At 38.9% G+C, this 14533-nt stretch overlaps 1 protein-coding gene and 1 non-coding gene across 4 annotated transcripts in view; both read left to right on the top strand.

The window, feature by feature from the left end:
* PLXDC2 (plexin domain containing 2) overlaps positions 1-14533 on the top strand; it is a 786648-nt gene that overhangs the window by 194331 nt on the left and 577784 nt on the right. For all 3 annotated transcript variants that reach the window (XM_073229113.1, XM_073229114.1, XM_073229115.1), the window contains one exon: positions 1791-2002. In XM_073229113.1, coding sequence (XP_073085214.1) covers positions 1791-2002 — 212 coding nt within the window. The remainder of the gene's footprint in view (positions 1-1790; positions 2003-14533) is intronic.
* Positions 10902-11012, top strand: LOC118968992 (U6 spliceosomal RNA). Its single transcript, XR_005056878.1, has one exon. It is a non-coding gene; the product is annotated as a U6 spliceosomal RNA (small nuclear RNA).

The following is a 14533-nucleotide window of genomic DNA, read 5'->3' as shown; positions in this document are numbered from 1 at the left end:
ACTGTCTCCTTTTGCAGGTAAGATAATTGCATTCCCACTTAAAATATAGGGTAACTAAAGCACACAGACTTTTGTGAATTTTGCTAGACCCCATAACCAGCAAACCTAGCAAAGAATTCTACCCCAGTGTTTCTTCTATTAGTTAATGCTGTCTGGTCCTATCATTCTTGCTCCAAAGAGACTGTCAACAATTCATTCAGTCAATAAACATTTATAAAGCACTGTTCAATGTCCAGTTCAATGACCAGGAACAAGAGTGTTAAAAAAGAAGCATTTCCTATAATGAGAGTGACAATTCTTGTTAGACATGTTTATTGAATATTTACTGTGTAGATGGTGGGAGGGGACCATGATCAACTCTTTATGTACATGAGTTTTTCAGCCTTACAACAACTCTGTGAATTGAGCACAGTGCTACATGTTTCTAGCCCTCGGGTTCCTGTCTGTGGAGTTCATGGCCATTTCCATCTCCATGTTTCTTCTATGCTCTTATATTCTGTGTGCCCCTGGAAAAGTCTAGAATGCCAACACTACAGTAGTGTTTCTCTCTAGGTGGTATCCACGAAGGCACTAGGCAGTGGGAGAACTTTTAAGTTCACAGTGAAATCAAAGAATTTCCCCACTTTCTAGAGGCATCAACCTCTCTGAGTTGAAAGTGAGGTATTTTAGACCATTTGCAGGCAGCAAGTAATGGAAGCCTTAACATAGCTATCTGAGTTCTTAAGTAGTTGATTCAGTGGTATTATAAGCTACATTAAATACATTTTGGTTTCTCGGAATGTTCTTGTATTGATGGGAACATCACAGCTATAATTAAATCACTGCTCTCTTAGTCCTTCTTGAACCCATATCCTGCCAGTTATAAAGCCTGTCAATTCATATCTTTTGGTAATAGTTACATAGAGAAGGGCTGTTCTTCTTGGTCAGAAACTGAATTTCCCATACTTGTGGTACACCTTTCCCTGCTGACCTACTGAAATGAAAGACTACAGGAATGATTAAATCTTATTTTCTTTCCTGTAGTAGTAGAACGAGCTGGGTCAGCAAGGCCAGTCTCTGCAGAAGGCTTTGAAATACCTTTGTGATTTGATCTCCTTGCCTTTCCATCCATTTCTCTAAGTGCCCATCACTGTCATCCTCTCACACCCTGACAAGATTCCAAGGTGAGAACAGCTCAAATGAACAAGAGCATTTGTGATGCTTCCTGAGGGTGTTGCTTATTAAAAGAGTTAGGCACTGAACCCAGTCTGACTTGGGAAGTCAAGCAAGTCAGGTTAGCACATTTACACGAAGATCATTCCATATACCATTTAACCCATTCAAATACATTGCTGGCCCATTTCTTCCCAGCATAACCCTTGTGAAATGAGTATCAGCTCACAAGTAAATAATGTCAGACTTTTATTTTCAACTGTGCTAAGGATCACTTGGTTTCATTCCTTTGTTTGGGTTGTAGCTTGTTTTCACAGAATAACTAGAGAATGTTTCTGAAGTGCATTGTGGGGGTTGGGAGAGAAGGGAATAAAAATGCATTGCTTTAGGGCTGCGCATCTGTTTTAGGGACTCTGCTGGCTCTACACATTAGCTATTGTCACGACTTATGGCGTGTCCTAAAATTGCATTCTACTCAGAGATGTTCATCCCAACTCAAAATATTACAGTTGAGCAGATTTCACTGTTATGAGTGAGCCTCATATTTTCATGACTAACAAAATTTTTTTTCTGCTGTATTAGCTAGCATGTGTATGACTCCTAGCAAGTGGTAACTCATTATTTTCTTTCTCAAACAGATTGGCAATATCAAGTTGCTCAGGCCTTCCCGCAAGCAGAAGAGAAGGTGGAAGTGGACTCACATGCATTCAGCCACCGGTGGAAAAGGAGCTCAGATGCTATCAGGGCCATAGACTCGAACCGAGCAAGCATGGGCCAAGACTCCCCAGAGCCTAGAGGCTTCACAGACCTGCTGCTGGATGACGGGCAGGACAACACCACCCAGATTGAGGTGAGTAAACAATCCCAGGACCTGAAATGGATTAATGAATATATTTCTTGAAAATCCCCCAATGTCTCTCTTTCACTATATATATGCTGTCCCTTCAGCTTAGTCTAGAACTTTTGGACTTTTTTGTAAGGATCTATTTAATTCATTCATAAATAATTAATTAATATTCACTAACTCAATAATAAATAATTATAACTATGTTAAATGAATAAATAATAGTTAAGCCATTTAATCACCCATGAATTCATTTACTTATAAACCAGACAAGCATGGGCTTGGTGTGGTGATGACAGGGAGGGACATGAAGATGAACACCAACTAGCACCCATCTGCAGTTCATTGTGCAGCAGGGTCTTGACCCATAACCATATCATCCCTCTGCCATGAGATATGTACCAAAAAAGTACAGGCTGTCTGGTGGCATGAAGGAGAGCTTGGGGTTGGGGGCGGCTGTTGTCAAGGGGCCTTAGCCTAGAAGTAGGCACTGAGGCAGGGGCTTGGCTGATTGGGAGGGGTTCACCAGGTTGATAATCTGATAGTGGGAAGAATGAAGAATCCAGGCCAATGGCAGGGCATGCTGAGGAGCCTTGAGGAGTGATCAGCTGTCCTGATTTACCTGGGACTCAGGGGTTCCTGGGAGCAAGAATTTCAGTACAAAAATGGGGCAGTTGTTGGTGAACTAGGATGGTCAGTCCCTCCATGTCTGTTCTTATGGCGGCAGCCTTGAAGAGGAAGGATGATTGGAAAAGGCTTTGATGAGCAGAGAAGTTTGCTGGGGCACATTTTAGGCAGGTTTTAGTGTTGCCCAGAAGCCTCAAGGGTGGGATGACATTGCTTAAGTTTCCATTGTCCAGCATTGCAAATCATAAGTGATCTTGTTAGTACAATAGATATAGCAAAAACACTCAGATAAGAGCAGAGGCTATTTGTTTAGTTGGTCATAGTGAGTGAGTCAGCCTGCATCACCTGTCTTTGGCCGACTCAAAAGCAGACAGGGGAGTGGGAAAGTTTTTCAGGTAAAACTATAGAGGGCTTCAGGTATGCTCCGACTGGAGGTTGTTGGAAAAGCCAGGTGGTCTAATGAGAAGCAGAGCATCTCATGTGATTGATTCAGGGGGCCATATCCACACCAATTTGGGAGTGTATTGGTTCAGGGGGCTTTCTGTGGTTGGTCCTGAACTAGATGCAGGGACAGAGAACATGGGAGCTGTCGGTTATTAATCAAGTCCTGCCTATTCTAGGCTGATAGCTGCCAAGAGTGTGTCAGCTCCCTGGACTGGTTGCTGAAGAGGTTAGGGTCAGAGTTCTGTTGTCATCTGTAGTATGGCCATTGTCCATGTATATTCTCTCAGTCTGAAGCTTTAGTTCCTATTTTCTCCCAGGTGACAGGGCTATACTTTTTAAGAACGAGGCAGCATTTTTGTTACTGCCCTGAAATACTCATTATTTAGGAAAAGAACTCAACCTCATGAAACAGAATAGCTCCATGGTTCTGCAAATAGGGTCAAGGCATCATTTTTTCCCTCATAGTGACAGGGAGTCGTCAGAAGATCAGAAGCACAGGCTGTAGGATTTCTGTGTATGTGAGAAGTCCAGCAATTTGCAAAACTACTCTCCATCTTCTGCATTGGTATGTGACTGGTGGTTCCTGACTGCCCCCACCAGACCCCTTAACAGGCAACAAAGGATGTGCCAGGAGCTGAAATCGTAGAATATCTCTAAGAAGCTATTCTGGCTCCTGCAGAGTGCCTGCTATTTTAGCAACAATGTTGTTATAGCAACTTCGGGTAGGCAACATAATTCTTGCCTGAGCCTTTCTCTAGTTAGGGTGCAGTGTAGAGAAAGGAGAGCTGAGCAGAAGCAGAGGTGTTTACGCTCTGCTGAGCACTAGTCACCTACCGAGATAGTCACCTACCGAGATTGAAAGGGAGAAAGCAGATTCTTGGAACGCTGTGGTCTGTATGCAGAATACAGAATTTTCCTAATCACTTGTGAAATAGAAACCCCTTTGCTCAGGGATGTATTAACTCCTCAATGTACAAACTGGGTTGCTATTATAGCTATGATTTTGTTATTCAGCTAGTTTTCTACTTTAACAGAGGGAAATAACATAATGTCAGTGATTTTTGAATCGGTAAAGTGGAGAAAGGCTGGGGCAGGGAGCTAATTACTGGGTCCTTGCTGGGTTCTAAAATCTGCCTGGTGCCATATGGATATCATCTTACTTAGTCCTACCTTATTTCAGCCTGGTGAGATTTGCACCCCAGGTTTCCTGGGTAATCTCAGTAACTTTTACATGAGGGTAATTCCAGATTTACATTTGTGTTTTTCTTAAGATCTCCCATTAGTGAGTAAAGGGGCTGGAATTCAAACCCAGGCCTGCTCAGCTCCCAGCGTTTATCCTTTTCCCTTGATTTTGCCTCCTCTACCATAAGGAGAAATGAACAGCACTCTGATTATGTAATGGCTTTGGACAGTGACAGCGCCCAAATATCATTGAGAGTAACTTCGGGATTTCCATTTGGCTGGAAGAGGATTTGTCTTTCAGCTAGATTTTGTAACAAGAGGATTGCTTATATTTTATGAGTTTATTTATTTTTATGGGGTTCTGGAAGTTGATGGAGATTATGGGACTCTAACATCCCACAAGTCACTCCTTGGCATCACAACTAGCTTTGGGAATAAAACCCTACATCTGAAACTTCTCTGCAACTTATCCTGGTCTTTGAAATAGTATTGAACACTGTTGCCTCTCTTTTTGATTGACTGAATTAAGCAGGAATAAGAAAGAAAGAAACTAAATAGTTATAGAGTGATTACTCTGTGCTGGGCATTGTGACAGGATCTTTCTTATCTTTTAGGAATAAGCATTTTGATTTACGTTGCTTAATACAAGCAGTGAACATGAAAGACTATGTGTGCTTTACTTTTAGATGCTTCCAAAGTAGATATCAAAAATCAGAATTATTTTGCTTGAGAGCCCTGACTGTAGTAGTGGCTGTTCAAATAATTAGTATCCCATTGAGATTTAAGCTGCCTCAAATGATGTTCCTGTGCATGTTCTTCTCAAACTCTGCCATTATCTAGACTTTGTATCCCACTTTCACTAAACAAAAGACAATAGCATACTTACTATTGTGGCACAAATTCATTCTGAAATAAACAACGGCTGTTCTCTTAAACTTGGTGGCAGTATTCCTTCTGGCTCTTCACAAGAACAGATAATGGAGAGATTGTAAAACTTAGTATCCCAGTTAAACAAGTCTTCCAATTGAAGTTTTTAACTGTTGTTGTTTTATTTAAATATTCTTCCCATGAAGATGTAAAGACGTTTTGGAACCAGTTACATTTCCTGATGAATAAGCAGGGACTCAACAGTTGGCAAATGCCACCGCTGATCTGTATGTTGATAGGTGAGACCTTTCCTCTTATATTTTATCTGTTCATGTGCACATAGAACCACTTAGCCACACAAGAAGAAGAGTGTCTTGTTCTGACATAGTTGTTAAAAGCAGCTGCTAGCATGCTACTTTCTGTAATTACTTTGGGAATACAAGGGCTCCCAGGACAGGGTAAGGTGGAATTCCAGTCCTTCTGCAGCCTTGTTTGAGTGGCCTTCATGAGTCCCAGGACCCCAGGGACGTGCGTAAGAATGAGCAGCACCTGGATCTTCATCTCGCTGCCAGCTGCCCTTGCATTTTCTGGCACGGAACTGACTCTGTAGCATCAGTGGTGCCTTATGGGGTGGAGAGGACCTGAGCAGTGTTTGGTGAGAATTACTGATGTTCATAAAGCTTGATTTCCTTGACTTATTCCTGGGTAATGATGTTGGTAATTTCTATTTCTCTGCTTTACAGAAGTCAATCACAAATTCCCTTCTGACACACTGAACCTGATATGTGCTATTTCACATTCACATGTAATATTTGGAGCTTCATATTCCCTCTCTTGGGACAATGAAGTGTTTCTGAAGAGGATTGTCACTGGGATTTTTTTTTTTTTACCTTAATACAAGCACCTGAATGACTTGAAAGAATTTAAAAATCAGGCTTATGGATCATGTAAGTGTACTACTCCATGATCCAAACTGCCTCAGAAATTGTGAGAGGAACCAGTACCTCTCAGGTGATGCAAATGTGGCCGGACCACAGGTCACACTTCAAGTCGCAAGTTGTTAGACCCCAAAGCAGTTTTAGTTATTGGTTTTGAAGATATAAATGTTCTGAAAAATCTTCCATCACTTTGGGTATCCTACTAACAATGTGTCTTGTGGATTTCGCATTCTGGTGACAAATTAAGTCGTGGGCATATATGGCAATTGTATCATCTGTTTTCACTTTAAAACTCTTCTCTGAAGAAGGTACAATTGAGAATGGTCAGCAGATATGTGCAACAGATTTAGCTAAAAACTAAAGATCAACTGTTTTTCTCCTAAATGAATATATAAAAGCTCTTTCTGATCTGCTGCAATGACACATTGCCAGTTGTGTCTGCATCTTTTTACAAGTTATACAATATGTTTCTTTAAAAAGTTAGCAATTTCTCATTGCTACACACAAGATTATGGTGTGTATTCTAATACTTTCTTGCAGTCCATACCTAGGTAACCTATTTGAAAGGAAAGAAGTCACTGACAAATACTTCCTCTAAAGAAAGTGTAGTTGTTTTAACGATCACTTTATAAAGAAAAAGGCAAATTCTGTAACGTCCCATGTGCATAGAATCTCCATGGTATGTTTGCAGTATAGAGAATACATTAGAATATTTTTAGATAATGGAAATCCTACTGCTTGTGTGTCTCAGATTTAAAGAAGCATTCTCAATGCTTGACAGTAATAGTAATGACTATGAATATAGAGCAGTAATATGGACTATGAATATAGAGCAGTAATAAGATACATCATTGTACTTCACAGAAATAGAGTAATGAAAATTTGCAGAATATTGCTCTGTTGATTCTTTCCTCAGGTGGCTGTTCTGCTCAGTGAACTCATAGAAGACAATACTTACATATATTTGAGGAGAATGTGATAATGCAGATTTATGATATTTTTCAAAAGAAAGCAAAGTACCACCTGATACTGAACAGCTTTGTTACTATATTTATTAAGAATGTGAAAATCTGGTGTAGAATTTTTTTTAATGAATCATTTCCATTTTAGGGGAGCCTAAGCTTGCAGAGGCAGCCGTACATTGGTTGCAGAATCAGAAAGCTCTGTGAAGAGAACCCTGAGATTAATCCTGAAGCAGCACACTTGAACTGAAATTTTCCAAGTGCATGTGGGCGTCCGATTGCATCCAGGAAAGATGAGAAAGAAAGCATTTCAAGAACAGTAATTGAAAAAGAGGTTAATCAGCACCCTTATTCTGCAAAAAGCCCAGTAGCCAAGCATCAAGACACTTCTAGACAGTTTTACACTGATAAGCAGGGGCAAGACTTTAGACTCCTTTTATACCATACCTTAGTCTGTTTGGGCTAGTATAACAAAAATACCTTAGACTGGGTGGCTTAAACAACAAACATTTATTTCTCACAGTTCTGTAGACTGAGAAGTCAATGATTAAGGAGCTAACAGGTGTGGTGTCTGATGAGAGCCCACTTCCTGGTTCACTTTCTGCTGTGTCTTCACATGGCTGAAGGGGCCAGAAAGCTCCCTGGGTCTCTTTTATAATAAGGGCACTAATCCCATTCATGGGGGCTCCACTTCCATGACCTACTCACCTCCCAAAGGCCTCACCTCCAAAGACTATTTCATTGGAGGTTTCAACATATGAATTTGTAGGTACACAAATGTTCAGTCCATAACAGCATACTAAGGTGTTTGGGATTTATCTGGAAAGTACTTAGAAGCTACTGAAAGCTTTTAAATAGAGAAAAATAAGATTGTACTGAATGCTGTGGGGGGTTGAATGGGGACTAGACCCCAAAACCCCAATCTAGCCAGTGGAAAGATGAATTAAATTTAGATGAAAACTATTGTGAGATAAAGTGAGAGAGTAGTTAGAGAAAAGCTATGCCTGAGCCTATGAATTTCAGAAATACTGAGATTTCTAATCACTCACTTACGTTAACAGCTATGACCCAAGTTTGCCCAGCCTTTTTGCTTGCTTGACTCTAAAGGTCGTTGTAGTTCCTTGTCATTTCCTTCCAGGCGGCCTGCTGCAACCTCGATGGCACCAGTTTCACATGCAGTGAAACTTGGCCTCATTTTTTCAACTCTGTATTGCCAAAGGTTGTATGTTAACTGACAACAAAATCTATTGCTATGTTGTCTGTTTTGGTAATTGGCAGAAAGCATATAGTTTTAAATTTCTAGTTTAATCACACTTATATCCTTATAGAATATTGATGAGAACTTTTGGTTTACAAAGAAAAAACTGCACTGGACATAGTAAATCAGGCAGAACTTATCTGCAATTATTGCTCATCCTCTAAAAACATAATTAGGATTAAAATAAATTATCATATATCTTGTTCAATTACAGATTATTCTTAGCTTGACATGTCAGTTCCTTATTGAAACAAAAATGGAAAAAGATCCATAACTGTCCTTCAAAGAATTCCATAAAGAATAACTGAATTATCTCTCTGATGCTCTACTGTTGGATAATTGAGTTTATTTACAGTAATGGCATGGAAATAATCTCCAGAATGAGACATACAGGTTGTAGAATTATTAAATGTGTTAGTCCTGTAATTTTTTTCACAACAAGAATTATGTTTTAGAGTAAATATATTCTTACATTCCCCATGTACACAGAGAGAGAAATCTCATTTCTAACCCCCTCCCACCAGGACTTTGAGACTACTCGGAAGGGTGTAGCACTGAGGTTCTCCTATCCCAGTTTCCAGGGTTTCCGGGATCCTGCGGACCCTGCTGTGTCTCTGTTTGCATAAGCAGGGCAGTGATCAGTAACTGCTAATGGAGGGATTAGGTAGACTGATTCGTCATCAGTAGACTTTCTCTTCTCTCATCTTACAATCTTATTTTTCTTCTTTGCCCACACTAACTTCCAACAGGACATTTAAAATATACTTTCATGTAAATTATTATTTTCAGTATTAAAAATTAAGTACCATGCAGTATCATAGCTCTAGATCTTTATTTGATTTTTAAAAGGCATGCTCAAAACCCAGATTAATTGTTTTGGCCAGAAAACATGGCCAGTCTTTGTATGTTGAACAAAGGGTTCAGGGTGAAGGGGCAAGTGGCCACTAAGCATGGGGTGGAACCCGGGAGCCAAACAGCCATCAGGTGCTCACGGCCCCTTTCTCCAGCAGCCCAGGGAGAGGAGTCCACAGTGGGACAGTGCTTTGGGCAGAGATGGCTCCTGTTTGCTCTTCCTCTTTATTGGACAAGTGTGAGAGGGGCATTGCTTGAGGGAAATGAACACTTAAGGATCAAGCACAGAGTGGCCCAGGCTTACTGGCCAGTGGTCTAGGGAGTGCCAGCACCTGGCTTGGTGCCCTCAGCTCCCATGGCATGTGGAGGTCAGGCTCAGTCCTTCTCCTTGTGGGGTGGATAACCTGTCTCCTCAGCTATCTAGTTTCTAGGCAACAGAAAGCTTCTGGGGTCATGCTCAGGATAATCCCATTCTACATGGATGGATTATGATTTAAGGACTAGTTTTTGTGTGATTTTTTTCAGAATCAGAAACAGAACAATAAAATATCTGTAGTTCAAAGTCTAAATAACTCTTGAGTTGGCCCAGGCATGCCAGTAGCATGATTTCTGTTACTACATCTGGGAAAGTATTGGGGCCACTATGTATTCCCATGAAGATTTGTACATAATGAACCTGCCATCCCTTATGATATGAAATTACTTAATTTTTAGAAGTACTAATACTAATCAAGTATGCCAAATCTCACCAAATCTTTGCCACTTGTTTAATCTAATAAATTAGTGTGCACTCTACAGTTTAGCACAAACACATTGGGAAAATAAACACTATAGGCTTTTGATAATGATATTCTGTATTTCATGTGGTACCCAGTTTCTGTGGAACTTTGTGGAAGGTGTCTCATGGGTCTTTGCCAAATATTGGGCCTTAGATGGAAACACTAAAAAATCTGCCATTACATAACTAGGCCATTACAAATACAGAAGACATTTAAACTTAAATAATTAAATTGTATTTAATCACCTTAAAAATAATATTTTTATTTTAAAGCACTAATGCAGGATATACTTGCCAACTATTCTGGGGACTTTTATTTCATCTTGTATTTCTGAACCAGTGTTAAGTTAGATAAGGTTTCTTTATAACAAGCGCACATATGTATATTCATATTCGTTGCTTTTCCATTTGTCATAAATAAATTTGCTAATGTGCCATTCTGTACTCTATTAAAGAAGGCATCAAGCATCCAAAGTTCCTTTTAGGAAGGGGTGGTTAACATTCAGAATGAAAGGAAACTGCCTTAATTTCCTTTTTCTCTATTCCTGAAAGAAAACTGTTCTGTTCATGGACCAGCAATGCATAGATGTCTGAATCTGTCTAGAAACAAGAGAAGAATTGAATTTTGCAGTCCTTGGGAGCAGTTGTTCAGAGCTATTTTTTATATGGTATTTCAATCCTGTGCTCTTAAATTGAAATAATAGTTTGGAATCCATGACACTGAATTGAATGAATGGATTAAATACTGCTGAAGCCATTTTTCTTCTACAAATAATTTCTAGCTCTTTTGTAAATTTCATATGCTTGTGCAACCTCTAGCTTAAAGAGCAAAGCTGTAGATACACTAACATTCACCTTTCAGACAATATCTACCTATCCGTCACCTACCTATCTATATTATTTTGGGTTCACAGTGCTGATCTCACTTTTGGCCAAAAGAATTTGAAAAGAAAAACTTGCAAAATGAATTTCTATTCTGCTTAAATTAAAAATGTCAGTGCTTGCTTTAGCAGCACATATACTAAAATTGGAATGATACAGAGAAGATTTTTAGCATGGGCCCCTGCACAAGGATGCCACGCAAATTTGTGAAGTGTTCCATATTTTTGAGAAGGAAGAATAAAGTAGGCAGGATCTCGCTTCCCAACTTCAAGCTCTACTACAAAGCCACAGTAATCAAGGGAATTTGGTACTGGCACAAGAACAGACCCACAGACCAGTGGAACATATTAGAGGGTCCAGATATTAACAAACATCTATGGTCAATTAATATACGATAAAGGAGCCATGGACATACAATGGGGAAATGACAGCCTCTTCAACAGCTGGTATTGGCAAAACTGGACAGCTACATCTAAGAGAATGAAACTGGATCACTGACGAACCCCATACACCAAAGTAAATTTGAAATGGATCAAAGACCTGAATGTAAGTCATGAAACCATAAAACTCTTAGAAAAAAACCTAGGCAAAAGTCTCTTGGACATAAACATGAGCAACTTCTTTATGAACATATCTCAACATTGCAAGGGAAACAAAAGCAAAAATGAACAAATGGGACTATATCAAGCTGAAAAGCTTCTGTACAGCAAAGGACACCTTCAATAGAACAAAAAGGTATCCTACAGTATGGGAGAATATATTCATAAATGACAGATCTGATAAAGGGTTGACATCCAAAATATATAAAGAGCTCACACACCTCAACAAACAAAAAGCAAATAACCCAATTAAAAAATGGGCAGAGGAGCTGAATAGACAGTTCTCTAAAGAATTTCAGATGGCCAACAGGCACATGAAAAGATGCTCCACATCACTTGTCATCAGAGAAATGCAAATTAAAACCACAATGAGATATCATCTCACACCATTAAGGATGGCTACCATCCAAAAGACAAACAACAACAAATATTGGCGAGGTTGTGGAGAAAAGGGAACCCTCCTACACTGCTGGTGGGAATGTAAATTAGTTCAACCATTGTGAAAAGCAGTATGGAGGTTCCGCACAAATCTCAAAATAGAAATACCATTTGACCCAGGAATTCCACTCCTAGGAATTTACCCTAAGAATGCAGGGGCCCAGTTGGAAAAAGACATATGCACCCCTATGTTTATTGCTGCACTATTTATAATAGCCAAGAAATGGAAGCAACCTAAGTGTCCATCAGTATATGAATGGATAAAGAAGATGTGGTACATATACACAATGGAACATTATTCAGCCATAAGAAGAGAACAAATCCTACCATTTGCAACATTGATGGAGCTAGAGGATATTATGCTCAGTGAAATAAGCCAGGCAGAAAAAGACAAGTACCAAATGATTTCACCCATCTGTGAAATTTTGATTTCCAGATAAGAACAAAGAAAAAAACTGAAGGAACAAAAACAGCAGCAGACTCACAGAACCCAAGAATGGACTAACAGTTACCAAAGGGAAATGGCTGGGGAGGATGAGTGGGAAGAGAGGGATAAGGGGAAAAAAGGGACATTATGATTAGCAGACATAATGTAGGCAAGGAGCACAGGGAGGGCTGTACAACACAGAGAAGCCAAGTAGTGATTCTGTAACATCTTACTAAGCTGATGGACAGTGATTTCAATGGGGTATGTGGGGGGGACTTGGTGATGGGGGAAGTCTAGTAAACATAATGTTCCTCATGTAATTGTAGATTAATGATACCAAAATAAAAAAATTAAAAAAAAAACAGGCTGCTAGAAGTCAGAATAACAGTTATGTATCAGTGAGAAGCTGCTGGAAGTGTGTCCAGGAGAGGGCTTCTAGGAGTTTTAATGTTTCTTTTGCTGACCTGGAAACTGATTACATGGGTGTGTTCTTTGTGAAAACCACATGAGCTATACACGTATCATTTGTATACCTATAGACATGTATTACACTTCAATTAAAATTTTTTAATGTAAAAAAAAAATGTCAGTTAGTCACAGCTCCTTTTCTTAAAGAAATCTTTTAGGTACTTCCAAACCCAAAAGGTATCTCATCTTGTGATAGGATTTCCTACCTACATGCTGCCTAACCGCTTAGAGTTTCAGTAATTTCTATAATAATTTTCAAAGACAAATGCAATGATTTGTGATTACCAGATTTTCTTTTTCTCTAAGACAATTTTAGGTCATAATAAATACTCTCCAGTTTTCTTTGGTTACAGAGCTTTGCACAATGTTCATATTTGAATGCAAATCTTGTTCTGTCATTTGAAGTGAGTATAGAGTAAAAGATCATTTACAACTTCATGTTTTGAAGATGTTTACAAGGAACACTAATGAACCTTCCCAAGAAGCGTAATACAGTGAGTTTGTCCATTGTGAATAGTAGTATACAGTGACCTGTTATCTTAAAAACCAAGTATAAACAATCATTTTCTTTCTTAAATACCAGTTGAACAAAGAATGACTTATCTTTCTCTCAGTGTTGCGTAATTAGATATATCATTATTTTTACAATTGAATAGGATTAATCTTTACCAGAATAGAAGAGCGTCATATTCAAATAAGAAAGATGCAATTCAGAGAGTGAGAAAACAACTTTATAAACAAATACAGAAATGTGTCAGACCAAAGGAATAAGTATTCATTAGAAATTTTTCTCACATTTCTAATTGGGTCTGATGGTAGTACAATTATTTTCTAAAGGTACACAATGTTTTTGGACAAATCTTTATATATCCACTGTTCCCCAAAAACTATGGGAAATAATATTTTCCACCATAAACAAAGATAAAAAAATAACTGGTTCATTCACAAGTCCCCCTTCTTCCCTCCTGCCAGTGGCCCATCCAGCATGAGTCTGGTTATGGCAGAAAACTTGAAAAACAGCTGCAACTCTTTCTTACTGGTTGCTAATTAGTCCACAAAGAGCTTACCTGGAAATCAAAATTCCTCTTGTCATGATGGTCAAACTGTTCTTTTGCCTCACTGAATGGTTTGCTGTGGTCTAAGCAGATTGCAAATATATTTGACATGCTTTGTTCAGGCAGGTTTGTTACTGAGCAATTGTAACTGCTACTTTAAGGATTTTTTGTTAAGTTTGTTTTGTAAAAAGGTGCATTTCTTACTTTGTTATTAAAAAGAAACCTTGATATGCTCTGCACACAATCAAAGTCATTTACATAAAAGGACAAAGGAAAAAAGCACCCCATATTTATTTCCTTCAGAAAAATCTTCAAACATCTTCAAAGGAACTATTTTTTTTTAATTGGTGATAACTCGTGAGTGCAAATTAGAGCAAATGGTAAATGACTGAGAGACTGTTCTTTCTGATTTTCTGTTGTTTTTTTTTAAAGTTAGTAATAGACAATGTAGCAGGAGAAAATGATCACTGACTTTGAAACATTTCCCTGAAATAAAGCAATGAGCGAGTTGACAGACTGCAAGCAGAATCTGGGACAAACATTAATTTTTCTCACTCTGTTTCTTTTTATTCTAGCAGCACTTTCTAACAATGATCTTCCGTCTGCTCAAGAGCCATCATGCCCATGTATCATTGTCTTCCTTTGGGCTGTAGTTGCAAAATTAAAACCGAAGAATTTGACATTGTAGGTAGTGGTTGTAAAAACCTTATGTGTCATCAGCAAGGTGGCTATAGAAGAGATTTTTTCAAAGTCTTAAACA

Source organism: Manis javanica, chromosome 2 (genome assembly GCF_040802235.1).
Source record: "Manis javanica isolate MJ-LG chromosome 2, MJ_LKY, whole genome shotgun sequence".
NCBI classification, from domain to species: Eukaryota; Metazoa; Chordata; class Mammalia; order Pholidota; family Manidae; genus Manis; species Manis javanica.
This window is presented reverse-complemented; position numbering and strand designations above follow the sequence as displayed.